Genomic DNA, 17,340 nt, shown 5'->3' with positions numbered 1-17,340 from the left:
TCCCCAGTTCCTCTAAAACATATGAATGCCAATCGCAATCAAGAAATGTCAGATCCGCTTCTGACCAAAGCGGATGTCCCACATCACATGCATAGACCCCAGAGCCTAGAACGGTCTTGAATTAAGCCTCTGGAAAGGAGCACCTTTTCACAAGGAACATGGAATAAAGTTTGGGCATTACTGACCACCTGCACCGAGATCTAAGAGCGATCAGTAAAGCGGAAGAAGCAAACGCTAGGTTGCTAAAATAGTTAAGCAGCAGGCAACTACCAAAATACTAAATCAGACAGTAAACTATGAGTGGGGAGACTTCAAGTCACAGTGTAAGCAGAAGCACTACTAGTTTGGATGAATGTGATGGGAAGGAGAGGTTTAGAGACGGGTGTTTTGTTGGTACAGGCAGGATGTACCTGAGACCGGTGTACCAGTATGATTCCAGTTAGTTTTTAGCAATGACACTTGAGTGTCTTTTTTTCCGTAGGGGGCAACCCAAGATCTATTAGCTCCCTGTACTAGGATACCAGGACAGCTGTTGGTCTTGGAGGAAGAGAATGGGGTTGGTAAGTGATAGGGTTAAACGTGTTGTGGGCCCATGGAGAGGTCTAAGGGCGGTGGTGGCAGTGTATTAAAAGATGTGTATTGTCCATAATACAAGATTACATCATAGGATAGCATTCAGATCTAAAACGTACATTAATAAAAGCTGGAGGAGCTTACATCCAAGCAAGTCCAAAGCTGCTGTGTGTATGGGATTCTGCGTTTGTAATGTTGAGCTTGAAATGTGTCTTGGGTAGTTGGGGGAGGGTGGTTGAGGAGGTGGTTGGGGAGGTTCTTGGGGAGTTCTGTTGTCCGAGGTTGGTTGGTTACACCAACCTGGAAGTGCTTTAATCTGTCTGCAAGCGAAAAAATGGGAGGTCCTCTACTGTTAGTATTAGTCAGGAGGCAGAGTTTGTGTTTGCTTTGTTTCCATTTATATGGTGATTATTGCGTTGGGGGCATTCGGGAAGGTCTTGAGAAGTTCAGTCTCTCTTGTTGACAGGTTAGACTGCCCCGTCCTGTTTAATTTGATTGGTTATTATCCTGTTATCAACCGATTACATGCATTATTCTTGTGACAGTGTGTTAATATACATACAATTAGGTTTTTAATAATAAAAGATCTGACTGAAATGATTGGTAACAGGCATACAAATAATTTGAGGCTGTTGGTTGCCGGGAATATCAAAGCAAAACGAAGAGCTTAATTATGCATAAGCAGAATTTCAGTTCATGATAAAAAAGATAAGACCCCGGGTGGACCTAATGCCTCCAGGGCAGGAGTTTCAGAGTTGAAGATCACTATAGAGAAAGTCCAGCCTCCCAATTAAAGGCTTCCTGCCTCTACAGACAACCAGAGGATGAGGGTCAGTGGAGCAAAGTGTTCAATACGCACCCTACCTGCAAAATGCAAGTTACAAGTATCACAATGTAATAGGCACCCAATAGACCAACTTGAGGGTACTCTGACCTTCCAATTCTGCGCGCAAGAATATTACAGCATGCATGCTGCATAATTTAATGAACACAATAAATAAAACATTTGAATACAAGCACAGCAACATCGAAGGCTACCTTTGTAGACAACGGCTTTAGGTGTCAAGACAAGTTGACCATTGAAGCTAGCAAAGCAATTGAGATATAGACAACACTTGGTACAATATTCTTTATTAATATTTATTCATCAGTAGTAATACATTCCAGAAACCTAACAGATTGAACGGATGGACAATGAGGACTGCAATCAGTTGGCTGCAATTGTGTTTTTGATCCAGCTGTTATAGTTGCAGACCTTGGTGTAGACTCCAGGATAGTTTCTTTGGGCACACCCATAACCCCAAGAGACAACGCCCTGGAGTTGACCATTGCAGACAACAGGGCCACCAGAATCACCCTGATGAGAAAGAAAACACAATGGTATTAAAAACACACATTCGTGAACTTGACAACCACACCTCTCGCTTCCGTGCACGGCTACTGACACTGAATTAGGGTGAGAAGGAATTATGCAGCAGCCACATTTCCTCACTGCAGATCCCTACCTAATAAGAGACAGTTGTCCATCACAGTAGCAGCTGCTCTGCACTTCACTTACTTTCAGCCAAGTGTATCATGGCCTAGCCAGACCTCTGGAAGCCAATGTCTAGCACAGCATGGCCATGGCTATAGCACAGCATGACCAAGGCTACCTCATTAATATTCATGAGTCATTTTCATACTTTTTTGCCGAACCTGTGTCATACACTGCTTCTCTCAATAAGGCCACAGTCACAGTAAATGATGATCCATTGAACCCACACCCGACCTTTGTCTAAAATCTTACTGTTTACTGCAAAAGTGCAATGTGGATTTCCTACGTCATTACCAAACAGCCACTCCTGCTATCTTCAACCGGTCCGACACAATTTTCCCAACAAGACCTTCCTCATATCATTTGCTGTTTGTCAAAAACCTGGACAATGCTGTTGTCAGGAAGCTGAGTTGCTGCAACACCCCTACTCCTTCCCACACCTTTCATCTTTCTAATTCACCTAGACCTCCCCGGAACACATTACATCTGAGAGTTAGTATAGACTGTTATGTGGTTGCCGACGTCCTTTGGCCAGAATAAAACATTGAATTAGAGTGTGAATAGTGTGCATGGCCAGAGGAAAGGCATTTAGGTGACACGTCCAGACTGACGTCTGTGTAATAAGAAAAGTGAATTAATTGTTAGAAGTACTGTTAGTAATGAGTGTAATATCTCTGTTTTGAACTTCTATGAGTCACTTATACTAACCCCATCACTCATTTACGTGATAAATAGTCCACCGAGGGAGGACTGGAGACTGTTATTTGGTGCTATTGCATTTTTTAAACATTTTACATAATAAAAACATGTATTTTCTGTACATTAAACCATTGAGCACAGAAATGTTCCTGCAGGTAGAATATGTTTTGAATGGAGTATGACTGCGGTAGAGAGATGATGATCGATGTTTGGTTGGAGTCACGATAAACACATGTGTCTCCCACAGGTGTTCTTTCTTCTAGATTTTCTTTTCATATGGACAAAATATCATTTGCTTCTTAAATGTGTGTTATATAGCTGGGAGTACAACCAATAGCATAGAAAAAAATTGCATGGTAATTTGAGATATTAACAGCAAAATGTTCATATTCAAAATCTGCCTTCTTTACCTGGCAGGAGTCCTTGCCTCCCTCAAGGAACCCCAGGCAGATCATGTTGCTGGTGATTTGTCCCGGGTACGAGTTGCTGCACTGGCTCGAAGTCAGGATTGGGGCATTCAGGCACTGGAGTAGACTCGGGTTGTTCACTGAAGATGCAAGAACACAAAACATACTCATAGGCATATGGACTGAGGATATTTCTGAGATAGCAAACCATGCAATTGAACTGTGCTGACTACTTAATGCATGAATCTGGCTTTAATATTCATCATTAACCTTAATCATAAGGGTAAATCACAATCATTTACCATTAGATTTGGTGCACTGTAGACCGCATGCTGTTTCTGCTTTAAGTCATGGCTTAGAATCTTTATTTTAATCTTGAATTGCTTAAGAAACTTCTGAAACAAAATAGTCTGACGTGGCACTCAGTGTAAAGTCTTCGCTGTGTGTTACTAGTAGTCCGGACATCTTCGCTTGAGAGAAATTATTTTTTTACGTATTTGTAAATTTTTAATTTTCACCTAAGAGACTCTCCCTATGAGTCACATTGATGAACTCATATTGTTTGAACTATCATAATGAGTTTATGAATGCAAAAATAAAATGTTGATCCCAGATGGTAGGGGCCTGCAACCTTTGGCTCTCTATATGGATTGAAGTACAACTGCCACCAGCCTTGGCCAGCATACTCAATGACGAGGGAACGTGGGAGTCATAGTCTGAAACACCTGGAGAGCCACAGGCTGCAGACCCTTAAAGAAGAACCTCAAGCATATAATGGCTTTGGATTGCAAGGGGTAACAATTATAGGTGCAGTACTCTCTGGGGAATTGTTGGAAAATCTGATTCTTAGGGAAACCTACTTTGTCAATAGCAATTTCAGAGATTGTCAATCGACCAAATATTACTGGATATGTCTACGAACAGGAGTATTGCCAAAAATAGAGGAGCTACCCATCGATACAACAACTTGGAGATTGATGAAGAATTGTGAGAACATTGCATAAGGACTGCATTGCAGTATGCACCGTCTCGTTAACAATTTATGTATATTACTCAGCTCTCAAAGGAATTCTTAATTTTGAAAGCCATGTGCAATATTCTGGGAAGTAAGCCAACCCCACTCCAATGTGCTCCAAATCAGGAATGATCTGGGGGCTCAACTCACCCGTCACTTTGTTGTAGTTATTTGTAATTGAGCTCTGTAAGTTACCTGAAAGCTATACTAGTAATTGAGCTCCATCCCCACAACATACCCAAATGTTATCATATAAAGTGGTCTTCAGAAAAGTTGCATATTTTAATATAATAGGTTCTATATTCTCGGAATACCGGAGGCTCGGGTGTTCCTATTCTGGGAATGCTTCAGGCTAGGGTGTTCCGATTCTGGGAATACTGAGGGCTGGGGCATTCCTATTAAGACCTGGGGAAATTATGCTCTCATCCACTTTAACAATCATGAAAACCTATTTATTTACTCATCCATTTGTATGTAAGACTTGTGTTCTTCCCAGAAATCATACAGAGGGATTTTCCACTGAACCATGATATCAAGTGCTCTGTGGTGGAGGAGAGCCGTCTTCCGGATACTAGTCTGAGTCAGAAATGACATAATGTCGGATTTTATCAAGTTTTCTGTGCTTACGTAATTTTTGTGTATTTTCTCTCAATAGCTACTTGCACATGACATGGATATTCAAATATGAGCAGAAGGCGTAACTGCTCATACCTCGAGCCACTAAATGAAAGTAATTCAATTGGCATTGTGCTTATCTACAATAAAATAATTCACAATTGGAGTATAAGAATCCATTTATTATTCACTGGCTGAATATTTTTCACTAGTTGATTATTCCCTTTTTTTGGCACGTGCATCATGAAACTACATTTGCAAAGAGAATTATTTAATGTTTTTATTTATATTTTATTCTTGTTTTATAGCACATAAAATCACAAATAAGGTTTTATTATACATTACTTTACGCTGTGGGGATGATTCGGGTAGGTCCATTTTAATCCTACATATTTTATGAAACAGCATGTGTAATAAGGCAGCAGAGCCATGTGAGCATATGTTTACATGGTTTGACATGCACCTGGTACCTCCTGTCCTGCATTATGTCCTTTGAATCCCTGTGTTCGGTTCATGGATTTTCATCAAATTCGGATGGACCTATGTTTTTCTCATAAGTAGAAATCAACTAGTCACAGGCACAACGGACATACTCAACCCTTTTAGTATTTAATTAATTCATGCAGGAATTTATTGTCATCTGATATCTTTAAAAACATGTTTTGGATCACGGGTATGGCGTTTACAGGTATAGATCCATGAAGAGTGCCAGAGAACGCCATAAGCTTCCACTTGTCCCTAATTAGGGAGTCACAAACCTTGCAACAGTTCCTTGGCTGCAATCTACCAGACTCCCCCACAATGAACTTTTCTGGCCTGCCTTGTGACTTGCATGCAGTGACGTCTCTCCAAGTACTACTTGGTGATGGCATTCAGCATCCCTCAAAAGTAAGTTTTTTGAGACTCATGCTAAGACGGGGAGGCATCAATATTAGCATCTTTAGGAAATAAACCTAAACACATTTAGGTATATGTTTTAAACAGTATTAAATAGAGATACAATTTGGAGTTTAACGTAGCTACAACTTACTGGAACCTGGTTCAAAGTTTATGGCAACAGGTGTTATAAATGTTAATTAATATAACCCAGATTTTGGTAATTGGAGACCTGACTCTGCCCAGAGGTAAATTAAACTCCCATCCATGCAGCAGCGCCTCCTCCTCTGAGGCATGTACACTGCATGCTATGGGCTGTGCTATCCTCCCCCCTAATGCAAGGACCCTTAAAAACAAGACATCTTCCAATTCAATATGTTGCAACTAAATCCTTCAGAACACTTCCTACCCAGATAAGGCACTCAGTCTATGGTTTCATATCTCATTCTGTGCAATTGTTGAAGGTATACACCGCCATGTGCCATTCTTCTACTATGCATATTTCAAAAATAAAACGGGTCAGTTGTGTATACTTACCCCCATTACTGAGCGTATTGCCCCACCCTGAAATCAGACAGTTGGTTCCAGCGGCAGCACAGCCTGATGGCAGGGCGACTGTATTGACGTAGCTGTTGAGGGTGGCCGGTTTGGAGAGCTTGACGAGCATGATGTCGCTGTCGTAGTTCCTGGAGTTGTAGTTGGGGTGCTTGATGACTTTCACGGAATCAATGAACTGTTCGGTACCTTCATTTGATGCAATATTGTGGTCCCCAAGTCTTACACTGTAACGTCTAAAGTGATGTAAAAAGAGAAACAATGGCAATTAGTTAGTTGAAATTTTTAGATATTATTTGAAGCAGTTTTTGGCTCTTCAGGAAGCCTTTTGGTGAAATAAACCAGGAAGGGTCAGGAAAGCGTCCATGCCACATGACAGCTAATACTAATCAGCCATATTTGACATAACAGGAAGTCCTCTAATGAAGTATATATCAATCAAAAAACGAACAACAAAACGCCATTCCAGTGAGCAGCACTCCCAATAGGTGAATTTGACAGTCTTTTCAAGTTGTTGCAGCAGACAAAAGCCAACTTCCAAACTGCAAGGGTTGAATAGTAAAACAACCTTTATTTATTTTTATTTATTTATTTTTGCAACGAGCAAGCACTCGTATTTTGTCTTCCTGCTGCATTTATTTTTGAACTACAGGCTCTGGGAACTACAGCTCCCAAGAGCACTTGCCGCCTATTTTTGGATACGTCAGGCGCTTTCAGCGCCGGCGCTTTCAGGGGCAAGCCGGTCTGCGCCGGTCCTCACCGACCGCGGCGTTCAGGGCGGAAAGTGCTGCCCGTCTCCCCATAGACCGGTGTAACATCCTCACAGGTAATCATGGGGTTGCTCCCCCTCGACAAGCTCGCGCTACTCAAAGGAAAAAGCAGCCATCAAAAGGCCCCCCAAGAAAGAAAAATTGACCGTTCCCCCCCGGAACAGTCCCGAGTTTCACCCCTCAAATAAGCTAGACCTAAAAATATGCTTGCTTAACACGCGTTCTCTCAATAAACATGCACAATGTGTTCATGACAGGATTGTCAATGAACAAATAGACATCTTCTGCATAACTGAAACCTGGCTCAAGGACCCTATCGGCCCCACCTGCGACATCGCAGTCCCGGAAGGCTACTCCATCTTCTACTCAAACAGAGAAGAAGGCCAGGGGGGTGGTGTAGCAGTCATCGCAAGAGACTCTATACATATGTTTCCCAGCAGCATAGCATGTACAGGCTGTGAAATACTGCACCTCAAACACACCCCTACGGCTAACAGTAGTTTAAACCTGATTGTCCTATACAGGCCCCCAACGTCCACCCCAGAATTCAACGACGAAATAACGCATCAACTCAATATGCTTAAAGGACCCAACACAGCCACACTAGTCATGGGCGACTTTAACCGCTGGTATGGCGATACAAAAGACAAAGAAGCTAGTAAACTTCAAAGATCCCTAAACAACATTGACTTTGAGATCAACAACCAAGAGCCCACAATGGTCAACGGCCATCTTCTTGACTGGGTCGTCTCTAACAATCTCGAAACCCGAGAGTTTAAGACTGAACCCTGCATTTGGTCAGACCATCATAGCATATCCTTCCACATCACCCTGCCTCTTCCCAAACCCAAAACCCCTAACTGCCCGACCCTCTCGACACACCGTAACTACAAAAACATTGATAGGAACCACCTCATACAATGCCTAGCTGAAGTGGATAAAAACCAAACCGAGAATGACTCCTGCGAAACAACGTTAGCAAATCTACTTAGTCACCTCGAGAAACTCACGGACCAAATTGCCCCCCTTCATACTAAATCAACTAGACCCACCCAAAAAAAACACAATGGTTCTCCAAAGAACTTGCAGAACAAAAAAAGGACAAACGAAACAGAGAAAATGTATGGCTAAAAAATCCTTCATCAGCCAATAAAGCCCGCTGGAAGGAAAGCGAAATAAAATATAAACATATGATAACCGAGGCCAAAAAAAACTTCTATAACGAACAGACTTCTACAGCCACCAATTCCACCAGCAAACTATTCAATATCCTTAAATCCATAGAAAAACCCAAAGCCATTACCCCTCCTTTCCTACCCTCTCAAGAAGAATGCGATGCCACCCAGATCGCCTTCTTCAACAAAATTTCAAAAGCCAGGGACGCCATCATAAATTCCCTGACCAACAAAAAAACGACAGTTACTCTGCCAGCTGAGACTGCAACAGCAGGTATTGGAACTTTCAAGTTCACAGAGATCAACAACAGCGAAATGATCAAAGTACTGGCGACCATGAAACCCACGACCTGTGCAGAGAATATCATTCCACCTAAGATAATATTGGACAACATAGACATTTTCGCCCCCATCCTGACAAAGATCATTAATGCCTCTTTTAGAGACCAGGAAGTCCCTAATGCCATCAAAAAATTCACAGTAACCCCTTTGGTAAAAAAACCCAATCTCGACCAACGCGATCCGAATAATCTCAGACCCATAACAAACTGCAACTTCATCCTCAAAATCATGGATAAGATCGCCACCATGCAGCTCCAGGCACACGTAGAGGAATCTAATTCCCTCCACCCACAGCAGTCTGGTGTTCGCCCCGCACACAGTACCGAGACGGCCATGTTAGATCTGCAGACCAAAATGCTCGGTATTATTGACAAGGGTAAGACAGGCCTCCTCGTTCTACTCGACCTCAGCGCCGCATTTGATCTCCTCGACCATAACCTACTCCAGAATGCGCTAAAAAAGACCACCAACTGCTCTGATGAAGCCATCAGATGGATAATGTCCTTTCTAAAAAACAGAATATCCAGAGTGCACTGGGGGGACAAGTTCTCCATCGAAAAAGAAATCCTCTGTGGAGTTCCCCAAGGGGCCAGTATGTCACCCCTACTGTTCAATCTTTACTTAAAGTACCTATGCCTTGTTCTAGACCACATAAACACCTATTTCACTAACTATGCTGATGACACGCAGCTTGTATTCGAACTAAGTGGCAATTATCAGAAAGATAGCGAGCAACTTACCACGATATACAACCACGTGGAGCAATGGATGGACTCCAATTGGTTGTGCCTAAACGGAAAAAAAACGGAACTCATGATTTTCGGCTCATCCTCTGCTCGTGCTAAGCTACCCTCATCCTACACATCTTTCCACATTAAAGATACCCCCATTCCGGTCCTAAGCAAGGTTAAAACCCTAGGTATGCTGCTAGAAGCATCGTTGGGTGCGGACGCCCAAGTACAGTTCATCAAAAAAAACTGTGCCTACCACCTCCGTCTAATAAAAGCCATCAGACCTTTCATATCCGAGGAAAATTGTGCGACCATAGCAAGAGCCACCATCTTATCGCACCTTGACTATGGCAACGCTCTAGTCCTGGGTGCCTCCAAGCAATGCCTACAAAGCTACCAAATTGTACAGAACAACGCGGTAAGAATTGTCAAGCTCAAAACTAAAACAGAACATATCAGCCACTCCAGAAGGGAGCTTCATTGGCTGAAAATCGAAGATAGGGTGCATTTCAAAACCTTAACCATCGTTCACAGATGCATCTACGGAAAGGCACCAACCTACTTAAAAACTAGGATCAAACCATACGTTCCTAATAGAACACTGAGATCATCCCAACTTGTTAAAATTGCTACGTCACCTCACAAACTCAAAAGTGGCATAGGTAGAGCCTTTCCAACCCTTGCAGCCAACCTTTGGAACAACCTACCAGACCACCTTAGACTGGAAACCAACTACTCGCGTTTTCGCAACAGGTAAAAACCCATATCTTCAAATAAACGGCCATCACGGCATATACCTCAGTTAGCTTAATTCTATGTGACTGTCCCGTCTGCTCTGTCTAATCACTATCTGTTCCGTCCGTTCTCGTGTCCTTGTTTCTGCGCCCCGAGGCTTGCGAGCTACCGGCGCAATATAAATATTAAATAAATAAATAAATAAAAACATTGAAAAGGTGACTGATAACATATTGGATTTGTAACGGCCATCTTTGAAAGGACAGGCTCCATTTGTAATATGACATGCATCATAGTAGCAGTCATCTATCATACATGTAAGGTCTCTCTTATTAAGCATAGTGCTGGAAAGAGCGTTAGTCATGCATGCATTCATACACAAAAATGAATATATTTCAAATCTTAAAGCAACCATTAGGCCGTAACCCAAGACAACAAAACATGTCCATATTAAGGAAAACTTAATTCGAGAGAGAAAACATAGTGCAAAATGCACATTGTATTCCCATAATGATGTGTGCCCTAAGTACGTCTATCTGCACCAGATTGCTTGTGCATCTAGTGAATACTAGATGCATTTCCATATAATGACTTGCATGACTGGTGCATTCTCGCCTAAGCACTCACTGGGACCAATGAATGCCATGTGGACAATTGTAATGCATGGAACCTTCCTATATCATTTGTTGCTGGTGCGAACCATAAGGTGCATAGTGCATACAAAATGCAGAAACAAGAAATGCATATATAAATGTATGTCATAATATCTGCATATGGCTATCACTTAGTAGCTTACTACCATTTATGTAATAGTAAGACATATCATCTCTATTTCCATTATCTTCAGTAAGATCTGGCAACTAAAGTGCCTAGTGCTTTATTATTAAACCAACATAAACTGAGCATTAAAGTGCATAGTGCATCAGTTATTCAGACACAAGAGCAGTTCTCCATCGCCCATGAAGCTGGATGTATATGGTATAAAATATACTTGATGTAAATACAGACATATAATCTAAAATCTATTATGGTAAATAATAATCAATTATTTCCAATTAGTAATCAATGATATGTTCTCAGCACCCGGCTTTGCCCTTGATAAAGTGCAAAGTGCATCCATCTAACATTTCAAGTGCTGCACACAGGTCAAAAGGTGCATAGTGCCAACTAGACTGAAGAAGATATCAATGGACCGAACGAGCATCATTCTGCCCTAAGTCTCAAACCATATGTATCTTCAAATATATTGTTTCTGTACACACCAGTATAATAAGAATTATATAATCTTATACTGCCATATTTATCAGTCACTTATTTTTAAAATCAGAGTAAAAAATCAAGTGGATAATAAAGGGGATATAAACCCTAAGGAACAAAGCACAACAGAGGAGCAGGAATATAGCAGCCATGGGGTTTTACATGTTACTCCTTATTTGAGTATCACATTCCAAGGAACGTGTACAATTGCTCATCAACATTATGGCCAACAGGATATTTACTTTCAAAGTCAGGGATAAGCCTTGTTTCCTCCTGTCGAAGTAGTATTTCACTGTCTCCGCCTCTCAGACCGGTGACTACTCTGTAAATGGCAACAAATGTCAGGCTTTTGGGGTCTCCACCATGAGCTTCTGAAAAGTGTTAGGCCATGGGATACGATACGCACAGTCCTTATTGATGATGGCTCTGACATGTAGTAGTATGCGTACCTTGAGTTTACATTTGGTACTTCCAACATACCACTTGAGACATGGACAGGTTAGGACATAGACGACCAAGTCAGACTCACACGTGATTTTGCTCTTAATGGACATGGGATGTTTTAAAATAGGATTGCTACAACATTTGCAATTGTGTGCATATTTTCAGATTTTACATCTGCCGCACTTTGTAAAGCCATCTCCCGTTGAGGACAGCCAATTGGTAGATATATCAGATTTTACTGGAGCCATATTACTACTAACCACCAAATCTTTGATAGAGGTGCTTTTGCGGAAAGTGATATCTGGATGATCATTTAATAAGCTGCCTAGATCCCTGTCAGCTTTAAGTAATTTCCAATATCTCTTAATTATTTGTTTGATGATTTGGGAATGGCTTCCAAATGTTAGAATCAATCTGATAATATTTTCCTCATCCAAATTTTGTGAGTCCGACTTGGACGTTGTCAACAATTTTAGTCTGTCCAAGGCTCGTACTGTCAAATACGACCGTTCAATAACGCTCTTTGGGTATTGTTGCTTTAAAATGTTTTGGGCTGTAACTTGACTTGCTAAGTCAAAATCAGAGATTTCACTACAATTAAGTCTGATACGGATAAATTCACCATATGGATTACTCCACAGAAGAGTTTTGGGATGTGCACTGTTGGCATGTAGGGGGATATTGGCTCCTGTGACCTTTCTATGTAATTCACACCCTACCTTTTGAGCCACTGTTTTAACTTTAACATCCCAAAATACTATGGATTCTCGACTATGGTGTTCAGTAAATTTCAAATTCAAGTTGTTAATATTTAACAGGTTTACAAATTCACACCACAATTGTGTTGTTCCATTCCAGATGATGAATAAATCATCTATGTAGTGAAGCCACAGTATGATATTTTTCATATATTTTTCATTAGACTCTGCTCTCCATGCCACATGACAGCTAATACTAATCAGCCATGTTTGACATAACAGGGAGTACTCTAATGAAGGATATATATATATATATATATGTATATGTTGGTTTAGACTGTTGCTTACGCAGTCGTTGAGAGGCAATCTCCCTTTCTTCAAAGATTCCTCAGGAAACCAATGTTACAAATGTCTTCTTTTTATTAAATAATATTGCGCAGCACATCGCTAGTTGTAAAAAGTCCACTCACATCATGGCTCTCCCACAGTGTATGGCTCACACATAACAACGTTGACGCGTTTTGCGCTATCCTTACCGCTTGATCACAACAACAAACGAATCATCGAGAGAGCTTATTTAAAAGCACGTCAATGCGAGAGGTCCATATTGCTACTAGATCGTAGCAGTAAGACACCTAGTACGGATCAAGAAATTACAACTCGTCTGATTTTGACGTATGGACAATCTGCAAAATATATCAAAAGCATCATACGCAAACACTGGAATACATTGATAGTGGACCCGGACTTGAGACATTCATTGGGAGAATATCCCAATTTTGCCTTCCGAAAATGTCAATCTATTAAAGACAAACTAGTAAGTAGTTTTATGCCACCTGACACCATACCCCAGCAGCCCACTTGGCTAAGCAGTAGGAAGGATGGCTTCTACAAATGTAGAAAGTGTAAGATTTGTGAATATGCGGAGGAGTGCAGCACATTTCTACACCCCATACTCAAGAGAACTATCTCCATTGTGGACAGAATAACCTGTGACTCAGAGTACATAGTGTATGCACTCAAATGCACTTGTAATAAGTGGTACATAGGCAGTACCAAGTGCAAACTTAAGATTCGCATACAGCAACATATAAGAGCCATCAAAAATCAAGACTATTCATACCCTATTGCCAAACATTTCTGGGAGAAACATGAAGGAAAATTAAGTGACTTTTCGTTTATGGGGTTACAACAAGTGAAGATTGGACCAAGGGGAGGAGATAGAGAGAAACTGCTCAGACAACGAGAAACGAGAGTCATCATTGATTTCGAGAGCAAGTTCCCATTGGGACATAATATCGATGAGGAACTTTATACTTTCTTGGGTGAATAAATCACTGGGATGTTATATTATCCCCCTCCTGGAAAATCAGTAAAATGACTATGCACTGAAGATTGTTACAGCCTTCCCTTAGAATTCCCCCTATGAAAGAGGGTTTTTTCCGCCAGATGGGTTCCACTGGCGTCATTGTTTTTAATTATGTTTAGACTCAGGTTATCCTACCCCCTTATAGAGCCATATTAAATTAGCATGCCTGCCTGCCTTAGATGAGGGAGATGTTCATGATTGGGTGTTTTCATTATTTTCTTGTTAGCACCAGTCACTCTAACAAAAGGTGTATATAACAATCTGTGGCAGATAATAGTAATGGTATGCCGCGGTAAAAATGAGATTGTATGCATTATGCATCGTATTACAGTTCTGCGGTAACCGTACCCGTTGAAGGGATGAATTATGTACCATAAGTCATAGATCCGAAGGGATACGGCATTGGTTCCACACCCCATTAATGGAAGATATTCACAAACCACTGTTTGGGCTGGAGAATTAGATGTGTTCTAAGAAACCTTCAGATGCAATCAAATTCATAAATATACGAATTTAGATTCGAATTGCCATTTGTTGAAACTGGGTTTTTTTTATAAAAAGAACATGTGCACATATAATAATGATGCGATATTGATTGATTTTAACACCTAGTCTCCATGTTATATTGAGTAACTGAACCTATTTAAAAATGGCGGACAGCTTGAATAGGCAGAGGGCACTGAATTAATTTTAGTCCTACCTTTATTTTGAAGGTCAAACTGTAGGGGGAGGGTTTAAATACTGTGTCTTGGAAAACTGAATTCATGTGAACAAGCTACAAGCCGTAGCGAAACGCGTCATCTCTGAGGTTTTCCTTTGTGTTGCTGGGCTGGAGGTTTCCACATGGAACTTTTAAATTTTGTATGGAAATAAAGAAGATTTTTTAAACTGAGCGACGGTGCAGCTGGCTTTTGTTACGAACGTTTTGATTTACTCTGCAATTACTCACAGCATCCCGGGAGTGCGGCTCGAGTTTGCGCCAATGTTTGGTGCAAGAAAAATTATGATCTTTACACGTTGATGTGTCACAACGCGGAGCGAGCACCCACTGCCACGTAATCATTGAAGACATCGGAAGCGCGCGGACTGATAACGCAAAGACTATAATGTCCCGCTGCTGCTCGGAATGGAGCCTCTTTATATGGAAGTGAGAACGCCCACAGTGAGCAGAGACAGAGGCACGTAACCGGCGAGGACGCCGCTACCGTGGTATCGGAGGAGGACACGGCGTAGCGGATCTGACCCTGGTGAGTGCCATCTGCCTTCTGTTCCTGTTGGGGTACTGGGAAATCTTATCCTGATCTCCCCCAAGGGGGTAATTATCCACTCTTATGTCACGCAGTCCCTTACACATTTTGGGCGGATTTGCTGTCAGACATTTTATGAAACTACGCTCCCAATAGCCAACGAGCACATAATACCTCCGCCCAATATGGCACATGCCTTAGCCACGAAGGAAGCCTCGAGAAGGGAATTGGCTTTGAATCTATTCAGTGAGACATTAAAAACTACCACAGGTACAACTCAGAGTAAGACTTCTGCACTTGTTGAATCTAATGAAATCACGCTCCTAAAGGAATATGAGAAACTGTCCAAAAAGGAAATCAGCAAATGGTGGGAGGAGCATTCGCTCCAGAACTATATAGATGTAAAAAGAATACCAAGGGGGTTGAGGATTTTGACGACACCGTCCTTTGAAGAGCAGGACCCCGAAATGTTGGAAGAATGGGGTGCTGCAACCAATTCATGCTCTAAAACCCTACTGGAAATATTGGTGAAATATGCAGGGAATGACAGAAAAAAGATCCTAATGAAGATTTCGGAAGTTGAAAAAAAACTAGAAAAAATAAAGCTGGGCGAGGACAGTGTGAAACTGAAAGTGAATATTGACAAGAATCTCATAGTCTTCGAGGAAGAAATTCAACAAAGAAAGCAGCGCAAATTCCTGAGAGATAAAGAGGACTATCAAAATGGTCGTGTCTACACTTTTGCTAGACGGTTCGATCAAATGAGGGCACAGACGAAGGCACAGAAGAAACCCACTGCCGAGAATAGAGCCGGTACCTCCAATGAAGACTCCACAGCCTCTGAATCCGATGTGATAGAAAGTGAAAATGAGGAACCTCCAGTTAGATTAAATTTTTTAGAAGAGATGCGCTTGCTTTGTCAGGATGGAAGGGCAAACAAGCAGACTGGAGGAGGCAAAACACGGGGACAAGCTCAAGGAGGAAGACAAAAACGAGGAGGGGGCAGAGGGGCCAAAAAACCGACAAGGAATACCTCAGGGCGATCACTGCGCTCTGGGAATTAAAAGAAACAACCGTGGAAAAAAGTCTGCAAATGTCCATTGTCAATTTGTCCACACATACCCTAACGGAAACACAACGCTCAGTGCTAAGTTTGGGTCTGAATTTCTGTCCCGCATCAGAATATGACTATCCGCAGACCAGGATAGACTTTGACCAATATATACGGAAAATAAAACTACGGAAATTCTTTATGATGAATCCTGTCAAAGAGAAGAAACGAATTGCCCAAACTGGGCGGACTGACCTTTCTAAAGCAGATTTGGACACTTTATCCACTCTCATATCCCTACAGGAGGATAGAGATCCAACTTTTGAACTAGCAGAATCCGATTTGGATGAATTGGATATCAATATGGATTGGTATAAAAGTACGAAATTGAAAAGTAAATCCAAGTTCATGCCCCCTATGACTATAGGAGGCACTGTGGAAACATTTCAAAATTTGGTGATAGATGACCTGAAAAAGATAAGACATAAGGAGGCGAGAAAATATAAACCCAACATTGGAAAAGAATATACGAAAGCTCTGAAAGAACTGAACCTCTTGCCCAATTGTATCATCAAGGCGTCAGACAAGGGCAGAAACATTGTGTTGATGACCCGAGATCAATACATATATGAGGCCAATAGGCAACTGAATGATACAACTTGCTACGAAAAAGTTAGTGACAATCCTATGAAGGATTTGGAATTGAAAGTACAGACGTTCCTCAACAAATGGGTAGAAGAAGGAATGCTGGAAGATGATGACATAAAGTTTCTCTACAAATCTCACTCTATAACCCCGACAATATACTTCCTGCCTAAAATACACAAGAATATCTCAAAGCCTCCGGGGAGACCCATCGTTACATTAACAGGGTCATTATTAGAAAACATGTCTAAGTACATTGATGAGTCTCTGTTTCCCTTCGTTCTAACACTACCCTCATATCTGAGAGACACGAAGGACTTCTTATCGAAGATCAATGAATTACCCTGTGAATCAGACTTCCTATTGGCCACGATGGATGTGGTTTCTTTATACACGTCCATCACACATGAGCAAGGGATCAAAGCCTGTACTCATTATTTGAATACCAGGTTGTTGAATTTTTCCAAACATTCCGAAATGATCTTGGCCATGATATATCTGTGCTTGACGAACAATGTTTTCTTATTTAACCAAAAGTACTATAGACAGAAGCAAGGTACCGCGATGGGAACGACTTTTGCCCCGTCATACGCAAATCTCAC

At 41.4% G+C, this 17,340-nt stretch overlaps 1 protein-coding gene across 1 annotated transcript in view; it reads right to left on the bottom strand.

Annotated features, from left to right (window-relative positions):
- Positions 1–1,699: 1,699 nt before the first annotated feature.
- LOC138497758 (trypsin-like) overlaps positions 1,700–17,340 on the bottom strand; it is a 28,424-nt gene continuing 12,783 nt past the window's right edge. The window contains exons 3-5 of the mRNA XM_069621406.1: positions 6,257–6,510; positions 3,217–3,353; positions 1,700–1,930 (exon numbers count right to left, since the gene is read on the bottom strand). Of these exons, the coding sequence (XP_069477507.1) occupies positions 1,781–1,930; positions 3,217–3,353; positions 6,257–6,510 (541 nt within the window). The 3' untranslated portion in view covers positions 1,700–1,780. The remainder of the gene's footprint in view (positions 1,931–3,216; positions 3,354–6,256; positions 6,511–17,340) is intronic.

This window comes from Ambystoma mexicanum, chromosome 5q (genome assembly GCF_040938575.1).
Source record: "Ambystoma mexicanum isolate Mex_15411 chromosome 5q, UKY_AmexF1_1, whole genome shotgun sequence".
In the NCBI taxonomy this organism is placed as follows: Eukaryota; Metazoa; Chordata; class Amphibia; order Caudata; family Ambystomatidae; genus Ambystoma; species Ambystoma mexicanum.
The sequence above is the reverse complement of the archived record's forward strand: the minus strand, read 5'-3'. Positions and strand labels throughout refer to the sequence as shown.